General features: G+C 41.1%; 1 protein-coding gene across 1 annotated transcript; it reads left to right on the top strand.

Moving 5' to 3' along the window:
• LOC107647765 (uncharacterized protein K02A2.6-like) lies at nt 3,135-3,602 on the top strand. Its single transcript, XM_016351813.1, has one exon. It carries the CDS (start codon nt 3,135-3,137, stop codon nt 3,600-3,602), a length of 468 nt encoding a protein of 155 aa, XP_016207299.1.

Raw genomic sequence — 13,219 nt, 5'->3', positions numbered from 1 at the left:
CGACTACTCGACTTGGCTGTCGAATGTAGTTCTAGTAAGAAAGCACAATGAAAAATGGAGGATATGTGTGGATTACTCTGATCTCAACAAAGCTTGCCCCAAGGACTGCTACCCCTTACCCAATATTGATGTGCTCGTCGACGTGGCGGCGGGATACCGGTATCTGAGCTTTATGGATGCTTATTTTGGCTACAATCAGATACTGATGGACCGGCCAGACGAGGAGAAGACAGCGTTCATAACGCCTGGAGGAACATACTGTTATATGGTAATGCCGTTCGGGCTGAAGAATGCAGGGGCCACCAACCAGAGGCTGATGAATAAGATATTCAGCGACCTCATAGGTAAAACGGTGGAAGTATACGTCGATGATGTCTTAGTAAAGACCACCCGACCTGATGACCTCGTAGTGGACCTGGAAAACGTATTCGCCTCCCTTCAACAACATGGCATGAGGCTCAACCCACTTAAGTGTGCCTTCGCCATGGAAGCAGAAAAGTTCTTGGGATTCATGATAACCCAAAGAGGGGTAGAGGCCAATCCGGAAAAATGTGAAGCAGTACTCCAGATGAAGAGCCCAGGGTGTGTCAAAGATGTCCAAAGGTTGACGGGGAGGCTCACCGCACTATCACGGTTCCTCGGAGCGTCGGCTGCTCGGTCGCTACCATTCTTCAACCTTATGAAAAAGGGGATAGCGTTTGAATGGACCCCGGCGTGTGAAGAAGCATTCAAGCATTTCAAAGAGATCCTCGCAACACCACCCGTTCTCGGGAAACCCAAGAGGAGGACGTGCGTGCATGAATCAGAGGACAGAGGAAAGCAGAGATTCTGAAGACAAAGCATCTCCAAAACTCCAGCATATTATCCATTACTGCATAACAAGTAACCTTTAATCCATGCTCTCTTGTTTATTCGCAACTCAACTGATAAATATAACTGACTTCCTGACTAAGAATTGCAAGATAACCATAGCTTGCTTCAAACCAACAATCTCTGTGGGATTCGACCCTTACTCACGTAAGGTATTACTTGGACGACCCAGTGCACTTGCTGGTTAGTGGTACGAGTGTGAAAAGTGTGATTCATTATTCGTGCACCAGGCGGCAGGGTACCGGTATCTGAGCTTCATGGACGCTTACTCTGGGTACAATCAGATACTGATGCACCGGCCTGACGAGGATAAAACGGCATTCATAAATCCATGAGGGATTTATTGCTACAAGGTAATGCCATTTGGCTTGAAAAACGCAGGTGCCACGTACCAGAGGCTGATGAACAAAATATTCAGCCAACTCATAGGCAAGACAGTGGAAGTCTACGTGGACGACATCCTCGCGAAAACCACACGACCCGACGATCTCCTAAGCGACCTGGGGGGCGTGTTCGCGTCCCTTCGACAACACGGCATAAGGCTCAACCCACTCAAGTGCGCTTTTGCCATGGAGGCCGGGAAGTTCCTAGGGTTCATGATAACCCAAAGAGGGGTAGAAGCTAACCCTGAGAAATGCCAATCGATTCTCCAGATCAAGAGCCCGGGTTGTATCAAAGACGTTCAGCGATTGGCAGGAAGGTTGACTGCGTTATCCCATTTCCTCGGCGCATCGGCAGCAAAAGCCTTGCCCTTCTTCAACCTTATGAAAAAGGGGATAGCATTTGAATGGACCCCGGCGTGCGAAGAAGCATTCAAACATTTCAAAGAGATTCTCGCAACACCACCCGTTCTCGGGAAGCCCAAGGTCGGAAAACCGCTCTACCTGTATTTAGCCATAACGGATGAAGCGATGGCGGCGGTTTTGGTACGGGAAGAAGAGAAGGTTCAGCAACCAATTTACTTCATGAGCAAAGCACTGCAAGGGACAGAATTGAGATACAGCAAACTAGAGAAGTTGGCACTTGCACTCCTAACCTCTTCCCGTAGATTACGACAATACTTCCAAGGTCACCAAGTGGTCGTGAGAACAGACCAGGGAATCCGCCAGATACTCTAGAAACCCGACCTAGCAGGAAGAATGATGACTTAGGCCATTGAGCTGTCCCAGTACGACTTGCAATATGAGCCCAGGCATGCGATTAAGGCGCAGACAATGGCCGATTTCTTAGTAGAAGTAACAGGGGACCCGGCCGAGAGAACGAGCATACGGTGGAGGCTCCATGTAGACGGGGCCTCCAACCAGACGTTCGGAGGTGCCGGGATCATCCTGGAGAGTTTCGTTGGAGTCGTATATGAACAGTCGATCAAGTTCGAGTTCCCAGTATCAAACAATCAAGCAGAGTACGAGGCCCTTCTGGGCGGTTTAATCTTAGCACGGGAAGTCGGAGCCACCAGGCTAGAAGTGTGCAGTGACTCGCAGGTCATCACTTCTCAGGTCAATGGGACCTACCAAGCCAGAGACTCCCTGTTGCAGAAGTATCTAGAGAAGGTCAAAGAATTGAGCAAACAATTCGAGGAGGTCACGATCCAACACGTTCCGAGAAAAAGGAACACACGGGCGGACCTCCTGTCCAAGCTAGCGAGCACCAAACCAGGGGCTGGCAACCGGTCTCTGATTCAGGGCTTGGTAAAGGAACCAGCAGTCACCCTCCACTTGACAAAGATAAATCCCTCCTGGATGGACTCGATAACCGACTTTCTAGAAAGCGGCAAGCTCCCTGACGACGAGAAGGTGGCCAAAACATTGAAAAGGGAGGCGGCCAAATACGCGACCATACAGGGGCAGTTGTTTAGAAAGGGACTCAGCCAACCTCTGTTGAAGTGCCTCCACCCCGACCAAACGGACTATGTGCTCAGAGAGGTCCACGAGGGGTGCTGCGGTCATCACATCGGAGGCAAGGCCCTGGCAAGAAAACTCGTTAGAGCCGGTTATTACTAGCCATCAATGATGAGGGACTCCGAAGAATTCGTAAGGAAATGCGTCAAGTGCCAGGAGAACGCCAGTTTCCATAAGGCGCCGGCTTCCGAGCTAAACCTGTTGACATCTTCCCGACCTTTCTTACAATGGGGAGTCGATCTCTTGGGACCCTTCCCGGTTAGTCCGGGACAAGTCAAATATCTCATAGTCGCCATCGACTATTAGACCAAGTGGATAGAGGCTAAGCTGCTAGCCAGCATATCGTCGTCCAATTGTCGAAAGTTTATGTGGAGACAGGTGATAACCCGATTCGGCATCCCGGAAGTCGTTATCTCTGATAACGGGACGCAGTTCACTGACAAGAAGTTCGTGGAGTTCCTCGCCGGTTTGGGTGTAAAGAAAAAGTTCTCATCCGTAGAACATCCTCAGATGAACGGCCAAATCGAGGCCGCAAACAAGGTCATCTTGCTGGGCCTCAAAAAAAGGCTCGATAACAAAAAGGGCGCATGGGATGACGAACTCGCATCAGTTCTTTGGTCTTACCGAACGACCGAGCAGTCGTCCACAGGAGAAACCCCTTTTCGCTTAACGTATGGAGTGGATGCTATGATACCCGTGGAGAACGGCGAGCCGAGCCCACGACTACTTCTGAAAGGAGTGGAGGAAGCTGTAGAAAAGGACCTAGTGGATGAGGCTAGAGAGATGACCCATTTGTCAGAGATAGAGCTAAAGCAAAGAATGGCCCTGCGTTAAAATACCAAAGTGCTCAGAAGAGAATTTGAACAAAACAACCTGGTCCTACGCCGCAACGACATCGGGCTGCCAACTAGAGGGGAAGGGAAGCTAGCGGCAAACTGAGAAGGCCCATACAGGGTCAAAGAAGTGATCGGCAAGGGCGCCTACAAATTGGAGAAGCTCGATGGCAGGGAAATCCTGAGAACCTGGAACGCAGGTAACTTAAGAAGATTTTACTCTTAATTCAAACACGCCGAGTAGGCGATTAAACGAGCTCAAATAATTTACTTTTGATAAGTACTTATTATTGAGATATACTAGTTTAACTGTCGATTAATGTTCACTTGTTAAATTCACTTTCCCCCTCTTATGCGTCCTGCGACAATGATGTTTCCACGAACACGGTACCCCGAGACTGATCACCCCGGGAACCAACTAAACAAACACGATAACAAATGGCTATAGCAATAGTAAAGCCACGACCTGGCTTCGTCAAATTACCACGCGACGGTAAACAAATGCAAGCGATAAGCCAATACCAACAAAACGGTAACAAAAATAAAACGAGAATGCGCTGCCGAGGAGGCGGAAAAAAGACAATAATTATAAGCTGGCCAAGCGGCTACCAAAATAGTTTAGACCACAATCTACAAAGTTCATCGAACCACGTGAAAAAGTTCTACAACAATTATTAACAAGGTGCAAGAGATCATTTCTTTGGCATATCGACAATCCTTCCATCTTTGATTGTTTTAAAAACGCCGATTGCCGATGTGTCGAAGTTAGGAGCCACGATTTTCACTTGAGCCTTAAGGGCCTCCTCAGTCATCAAGATCGCGCCTTTCCCCTGCTTCACGATCTCTTAGTGCTTCCTTTTAAACTCTTCAGCCTGGGCCTGAGCAGTCTTAGCCGACGAGACGACCTCATCACGTTCTTTCTCTAAAGCAACCACCCAGCCCTGCGCAGCATTGAGCTGACTCTCCAAAGTCATCTCGCGCTCGGTTAGCCAGAAAACGGTGGCAACAGAGATTTTCAGCTTTTCCTCGTCGGATGCAGCCTTCTCCTCAGCAGCTTTGAGTTTCTCCTCCGCCTGGGACAACTGCTCCCGAAGTGTTTCAACTTCAACCTTAAACCCATTATTGGCCTTAACAGCGGATTCCAGCTTCCTCCGCAATGACTGCATTCCCGATAGTTCAAACTCGTCCTTCCTTGCTATAGCAGCGCCACGAAGAAGAGAACAGTACATCCACCTAGCCTGCCCAGGGAGGTCGGAGCCGTCGAAATAGCCCTCCGTGCCGGGAAGCAACTGGGAATCTATAAAGTTCCCGGCATCGAAGTTCCTTTCTATCACGGTAAGGACTCCCTCTAGGCTGGAAGACGACCTTTTCCTCTTCGGGTTACTCACGATTTTCACGTCATCCTCCTCGAACTGTGGACTAGAGCTCGAGTCCCCGCCAGCACCGACGGCCTCTTCTCGGAGGGGAGAGATGCGAGCGCCACCAGAACCTTCGACCTGCGCCTTGGCAGCGTTTGGGGGAGGCATGGCTTGGTTCTCGTTATGTTTGGGCGAAGCCTCCTGGTTCTCGTCAGCCCGCTCCTCATCGCTGTCGCTGGCAAGGAAAGTGTTGAATAGGTTCTCAAGGCCAGTCATCTCGGTAGACATCCCCACTACAACAAAAGTAACGAAATCGGTTAGTCGTTAGATCAGCATGACAAAATCAAGGCAACAAGTAATGTAAGTACAAGATAAAGCTACTCACAAATATAATTTCTAGCGGCCTCCCGGTCACCCATAAGGAGATGGGGATTCACATAGTTTTTCTCAAGAACGGCCAACAACACGTCGGCAATCTTTTTGTCCACGTCGGACATCCTTTTATACGTCACCTTAATAAAGGTGTTGGACCCCGTCCCAAAACTCCAATACATCGGGATGAGGTGTTGCCCTTTCAACGACAACCAGAAGGGATAACGACCTTTGACTGGACGCACCTTGAAATACTTGTCCTTAAACCCATGATAAGAGTCCTCGAACAAGCCAAAAATCCTCCGACCCTGGGCAGATCGGAAGGACATGAATTCCTTCCTTGCTTTCCCCTCTTTGGAAGGATTCGTAAGGTAAAACAGAAAGAGAAAAAGGTCGACGGACACCGGAAGCTCCAAATACTCACACACCATCTCGAAACAGCGGATGGAAGCCCAACTGTTCGGATGCAACTGCGACGGCGCCACGGAAATCCGACCAAGTAGCGCCATTTGAAAGGAAGAGAAAGGGAGGCGGACCCCCAATTGGGTGAACATCGCCTTGTAGAACCAAATTCAATCGGGAACTCGGGGGGGGGAATGGAGGTTGAGTTCGTATAACCGTTCGTGGGGGGCGGGAACGAAGACATCGTAGTTAGCCTCCTCGTCAGTCCCACCGCATAAGTATTCAGCTTGATGGAACTCTGTGAGCTCCGCCTCACCCATCTTATTTGGGGAGTCCTTCACATCGAAGGTCACCCAAGCATACCGGTCGTAACCCACGTTTGAGGTGGAGGCTCGCGAGACGATACGAGGCATACCTACAATGGGGGCACCACTCGGTTAGTCTACGAGGTCGGGAGTTCGAAAAAGGCCTAGAAACTACATTTAGCCTACTCAATAATTGAAATCAAGCATGGTTGAGGCAAATTCTAAGTAAAAGCCTAAAAAACCAATGCCCTGGAATGGTAACCCCCCTAGTGCACATACCTAACACTAATGCTATCCAGCATGCAAATCTGAGCAAAAGAACAGTATCCCTATAGGAGCGTTGATAATAAGGAAAATTGAACATAAAACAGAGAGCGAAGGATTAATGCTTACCTGGATTAGTTGTGATGGCTGAAAGGAAAGCAAGAAAGGGTTGATGCAGAAGGATGCAGGGATAGCAGCAGGAAATCCAAGAGAGAAAAAGATGGGAGTAGAAAGCAAGGAAATGAAATGAAAACGAAAACTGTTTATGGAGTTAAGAAATGGACGTAGGAAGCGCGAAAGGTGAAGGGTAAAGGAGTCTTTACTCGCGGGGTTTGAAACAACCCATTATGAGCATTAAATGCTCGACGCAAAGAATGAGGCGACGAAAGGTTATCCCTAGCAACGAACAGACACGCGCGCAGGAGGCACGTTCTCTCCACGAGCGGCCGACCTGGCGACGACACGCGACAGGACATAACGCGCCACCAATGGCGCCCACGACCATTGCTGTCGCGCTGGGGGCACTGTTACGGCCTGACCCAAATATCGCGCGGGCCGACCCGACCCACGGACCACCCGACCCGAACGGTTGGGTGCGGCACTCATCCCCCGACCCGGACACGCGTCCTTGATAGCTCTCTACTACAGCTGTCTTGGGAAGCTTCGAGGAAGGTGGGTCTGCCCTTGTGAGACCCACTTCTGAGACAATATATAAGGGGAGGGTCCTACCCCTCCCCCAAGGTACGTCACTAGCACATTTACACCTTTTCACCTGTACACTTAACTGACTTGGGCGTCGGAGTGTCTTTGTAAGTGACACCCCCCTCTCCACCCGAAGAGCTCGTGATATCGGATACTCCACAAACAACGCGCCAGGCCCTAAGAGCGACCGAAGCTCACAATCAGCATCCACGATCCGTCCCCGAACCGTCCGGTCTCCCGAAGAGCCGAACAATATTGTAAAAATTAATTTTCTAATTCCTAATTAACGACCTTAAACAACTACTACAAAAAGCATGTTAACATTACTAGCATGACTAAATTATGCATGGATGACACTAGCAATATACACGACTTCATCTAACCGATACAGATGATTCAGATCGTCCTCTATGTGTACAGATTTGAATTACCTGCGGATTTTTCTCCAAGATTTGGAGGGGGTGGTGAGGTGGGAATGTTGGTTTCTAAATCGAATGAATTGAATTCGAATTGTATATATAGGCACACATAGATAAATCGACCCTATTTGATTCGATTTACTAAAGACAATGAATGCTAGTAAATCGAAACTATTACATTCGATTTACTATTGGCTCTAAATCGATACCGTTTGATTCGATTTACTATGGGTAAAATTTAAATATATATCAGTTCATTGTAAATCAAATTCGACCAATTCAATTCACTATGAAGGAGGTTAAATCGAGTCTTTTTCATTTGATTTAGTAATAGATGTGATTATCAAGTAATTCGAATTTTATAGATTAGATTTACTACTAAAACCCCTAATTCGAATTTATTGAATTCGATTTACATAGAAATGTAAATGGAGACGACTACATAACATTTTTAGATTTAGGGAATTAAGGTAATTTTAAAATTGTTTTGATTTATAGAAGTGATTTACCCATAAATATACATAAATTTAATTCGAATCATGTTACATATTTAAAACAAAATTACTAACAAATTAGTTATTTATATAGAATATACATTAAAATATAAAATAAATATTAAAAAGAAACATTATAGAATATTTATATGCAAGCTTTGTAGAATTATACGGCTTAAGGCAAGGATAACAAGCACACCCAAATGTTTTTAAAAAATTGTAATCTGGTTTTTGTTTATGTAGTAATTGATAAGGTGACATGTGATTAACAACTTTGGAAGGTAATCTGTTTATAGTATATGCTGCAGCTAAAAATGCATCATCCCAGTGTAATAATGGTAAGGATGCAGTGGAAAGCTTGGCGAGTCCCATTTCAGTGACATGCTTATGTTTTCTCTCTGTCCTTCCATTTTACTGGTGTGTATAAGAGCAAGAGAAGCCATGTACAATGCCATTAAGTACTCTCTTCCATGATCAGTATGTAAACCTTTAATTTTAAGTCCAGTATGTCTTTTAATTTCATTTTTAATAAATGGAACAATTAGTGATTACAATTGAATTCTTATATAATAAATGAACTCATATTGAATCAAATTAATGAATTAGTAATAGATATAGACATAATAGACTGTGATGTTTAAAAAAAAAAAAAGAAGAAGAAGAAAAAAGTTGTGTGTAAGAGACTTAACGTGTATAAGTAAATCAAGCATAATTTTTATGTATTATTGTTAGATTAGTCTTAAATTTTTTGAAAATTTAGCCGTTGAAAGTATATTTGATTCAAATCGAAAACTTTTGGGACAAAATTAAAACAAAATAAAATTTAAGGATATTTTTAAAATTTTTACCAAACTTTAAGAATAAAAAGTATACTTTTCTTTTAAATAAAAAAGAATAAATTAAGAAAAAGGATACACTAATTGAAGCCTTTGATCTGCAAACACTAGAGGTGGAGAAATTGGAGATGATGCTGCTACAATTGGAACTGATTTGGCAACACTTTTGTTTCCGTGGCCTTTGTTTTTTGTGTTGTGTAGTGCTGATGTGTGGATAATAGAAAGAAGGGACATTAACAATAAGAGATTGTACAAAGTTCTTGAGGTTGAGAATTTTTGTGAGTGGATACTCATCATGTTGTATGATCCTAACTAAAATTTGGTGAGTAACATTCAAAGTTTTAAAGGGCAAGAAAGTGGGTAGAAAGAAAAAATGAAGTTAGGCCACACTTAAATTGAAGCACTTTTAGGGTGTGAGTGATGAGTGTGTGCATAAACAACTCATCGGACAGATAATAATGACAAACCTAAAATTTTTATCCATATATATATATATATATATATATATGATTCTAGATGCTTCATTTGTCATTATTATCTGTCCGATGAGTTGTTTATGCACACACTCATCACTCACACCCTAAAAGTGCTTCAATTTAAGTGTGGCCTAACTTCATTTCTTCTTTCTATCCACTTTGTTGCCCTTTAAAACTTTGAATGTTGCTCACCAAATTTTAGTTAGGATCATACAACATGATGAGTATCCACTCACAAAAATTCTCAATCTCAAGAACTTTGTACAGTCTCTTATTGTTAATGTGCCTTCTTTCTATTATCCACACATCAGCACTACACAACACAAAAAACAAAGGCCACAGAAACAAAAGTGTTGCCAAATCAGTTCCAATTGTAGCAGCAACATCTCCAATTTCTCCACCTCTAGTGTTTGCAGATCAAAGGCTTCAATTAGTGTATCCTTTTTCTTAATTTATTCTTTTTTATTTAAAAGAAAAGTATACTTTTTATTCTTAAAGTTTGGTAAAAATTTTAAAAATATCCTTAAATTTTATTTTGTTTTAATTTTGTCCCAAAAGTTTTCGATTTGAATCAAATATACTTTCAACGGCTAAATTTTCAAAAAATTTAAGACTAATCTAACAATAATACATAAAAATTATGCTTGATTTACTTATACACGTTAAGTCTCTTACACACAACTTTTTTCTTCTTCTTCTTTTTTTTTTTTTAAACATCACAGTCTATTATGTCTATATCTATTACTAATTCATTAATTTGATTCAATATGAGTTCATTTATTATATAAGAATTCAATTGTAATCACTAATTGTTCCATTTATTAAAAATGAAATTAAAAGACATACTGGACTTAAAATTAAAGGTTTACATACTGATCATGGAAGAGAGTACTTAATGGCATTGTACATGGCTTCTCTTGCTCTTATACACACCAGTAAAATGGAAGGACAGAGAGAAAACATAAGCATGTCACTGAAATGGGACTCGCCAAGCTTTCCACTGCATCCTTACCATTATTACACTGGGATGATGCATTTTTAGCTGCAGCATATACTATAAACAGATTACCTTCCAAAGTTGTTAATCACATGTCACCTTATCAATTACTACATAAACAAAAACCAAATTACAATTTTTTAAAAACATTTGGGTGTGCTTGTTATCCTTGCCTTAAGCCGTATAATTCTACAAAGCTTGCATATAAATATTCTATAATGTTTCTTGGTTATGCTCCACATCATAAAGGGTATAATATATAAATGCTTAACTTCTAATGATAAAATTTTGATTTCAAGGCATGTTTTGTTTGATGAAACTAAATTTCCTTATCATGAATTATTCAAAGCAGATTCTCCATCTCCAACTTACAATCAATTTTCTCATACTGTTTTAACTTTTCCTAATTTTACTACTATATCATCTCATAATACAAGTCAAAATTCTACACCTACTGCTACCTCAACAAATGAGATAAGGGATCCTAACACTTAACCTACCTCATTTACACATAATTTGCCTTTTTCTATAATAGGAACAAAAAGGTGCAAGCTATGATAGGAACAAAACTTGATGGAGTAACATTGGTCAATGAGATTCATCAAAGCTCAAATGAAATTCCCATTATATCCGTAACATCAAGTTCAGAAATAAGACAAATTCCATTGCCAAGCTTCATACAAATAGTTTATGACATTACCTTGAACTTACAATGTATTGCAGTCATCATATGTGAATTCAATTGGAGAAAAGTGACAGCATTTTATGAACATGACAATGGATTCACCTCTTATGATTCAGATATATTAACAAAACTCTTATAATCTCTTAGCCATGTTAATTCTGATTGAAAACTATGTAGCTTTTCCTTCAATGGACCCCCCTTTAGATCCAAAAACAGCTATAGAACATGAATTTAAGAAGCTAAAGAGCAAGAGCTATAACAGGGTTTTCTTGATTCTACAATCGTCATTAGAGTTTGCAACTATTCTATTCGAGAAAGCGAATCAGATGGGATTGATGGAAAAAGGGTGAGTGTGGATCATCACAGATGACATTGCTAGCCATCTTGATTCAATGGATTATTCATCTGTTACCTTCAATATGCAAGGTGTTATTGGAATATCCTGAAGAAGAAACAGAAAATCCCTATCCAAGTCTCTCTGCTCTTAGAGCTTATGATGCCATTTGTATCATTGCACATGCTATAAGAAAATCACAATCACAAGGAAACTTTTCTATGGAAGAGTTCTCAAAGAATGTTGTAGCTACAAATCATGAGGGTCTAAGTGGTAAAATAAGCTTCAAAGATGGAAAATTGTTGGAACCATCAACGTTTAAGATTGTCAATGTTATTGGAAGAAGTTACAATGAGTTAGCATATTGGTCACCGGAATCCGGTTTCTCAGAGAACCTTGTCAACCAAATTAGTCCTTCTTCTACTTCTGATTTGGCCTCTGGTAGAGTTCTTGTGAATGTGAGTTATGATCAGAGGCTGAATCAAATACATATCACTGGTTTCTCAATACATATCTTTGAAGCAGTTATCAAGCATTTACCTTATCAGCTTCCTTATGATTTGGTGCCATTTTATGGATCCTACGATGACATAGTGGTACAAGTGAACAATAAGGTACAATCTTCACTAGTTCACTCCATAGTAATATAGGAAGAAAAATTTTATAGAATGACAAATTTTGTCTGATTTGTTTATCCAATTGTTGAGTTGTTTCTGGGTTCAAGACATATGGAATAACCCACCAATTTAATTATCAAGTTAGGCTGGATATATTGCATCCTTTGGTGCAACATTTTCATTTATAATGTTTTAAAAAGTATAATTGAAACATATTTAAAATATTAAAAATAAACTTAAAATAAATTAAATATGAATAATATTTTTAAAATTTTTAAAAAAATTTAGGAATAAAAATTATACTTTATCTTATAAAATTTTCATTCAAGTCCTGTTTTAAATGTCTCAAAATTAAATTTCTATCCAATTCAACAAGTTCCTTTTATTTTAAAAATTTTACAATCAAGTCCTTATATCATATACTTGTTGGTGAACACTATGGTAGCGTTTGTTTTGAGGTACTGAGACAGAGACTGAGAGACTGAGACTCAGTATCATGTTTGTTAGTTTAGAGACTGATACTAAAATTTCTGTCTCTGTCCCTAAAATTTCAATACCTCCAAAAAGTAGGGACACAGGGGACTAAAATTTTTAGAGATGGAGACTGAAACTTTAATAACATTTTATACGTAAAATATCCTCATTTCAATTAATTAATTCCAATTTTACCCTTTGTACAAATTAAATTAGAGTTTCATTCTTGTTTCAATTTCTGTTTCCCATTTTGCACCAAACATCTCTGTCTCTTAGTCTCTGTCTCTCAATGGATGGCCCCGCATGAGTACATGTAACTTCCTTAAATTTCTTTTAAAAAATAAGAGAAAAGGACAAATAGGTTCTGACCTTTTGTCCCACGGACATTTTCGTCCCTAACCATTGAAAAATACTTTTAAGACTCTGACCTTCACAAAATTTGGACGGATCAGTCCCTTCGTCCAAATGCCTCCGTCAGGGACTGATCCGTCCAAATTTTGTGAAGGTCAGGAATTTAAAAGTATTTTTCAATGGTCAGAAACAAAAATGTCCGCAAAATAAAAGGTTAGGAACCTATTTGTCCGTTACTCAAAAAATAATTAACCTAATTCATATCTTCTCACAAACATTTATAATACCAAAAAACACAATCTTTAGCATTATATTGTAACTCATATCCAAGCATGGTTTCCAAAATAGTGAAATACAACTAAAGGCCCTATTCATGATGATAATAAGCTAAGGTAGGAAAGTAGGAAACTAATGATTAATTAGGTCTTTAAATTCACTTAACATATCAAAGCTAATAAAGTAATTTAAACTTCAAAATCAGATAACAAAACCAAACAAGATGCTAAATAGTAGGTGGATATTTTTGGCCTGA

This window comes from Arachis ipaensis, chromosome B06, assembly GCF_000816755.2.
Source record: "Arachis ipaensis cultivar K30076 chromosome B06, Araip1.1, whole genome shotgun sequence".
In the NCBI taxonomy this organism is placed as follows: domain Eukaryota; kingdom Viridiplantae; phylum Streptophyta; class Magnoliopsida; order Fabales; family Fabaceae; genus Arachis; species Arachis ipaensis.
The sequence above is the reverse complement of the archived record's forward strand: the minus strand, read 5'-3'. Positions and strand labels throughout refer to the sequence as shown.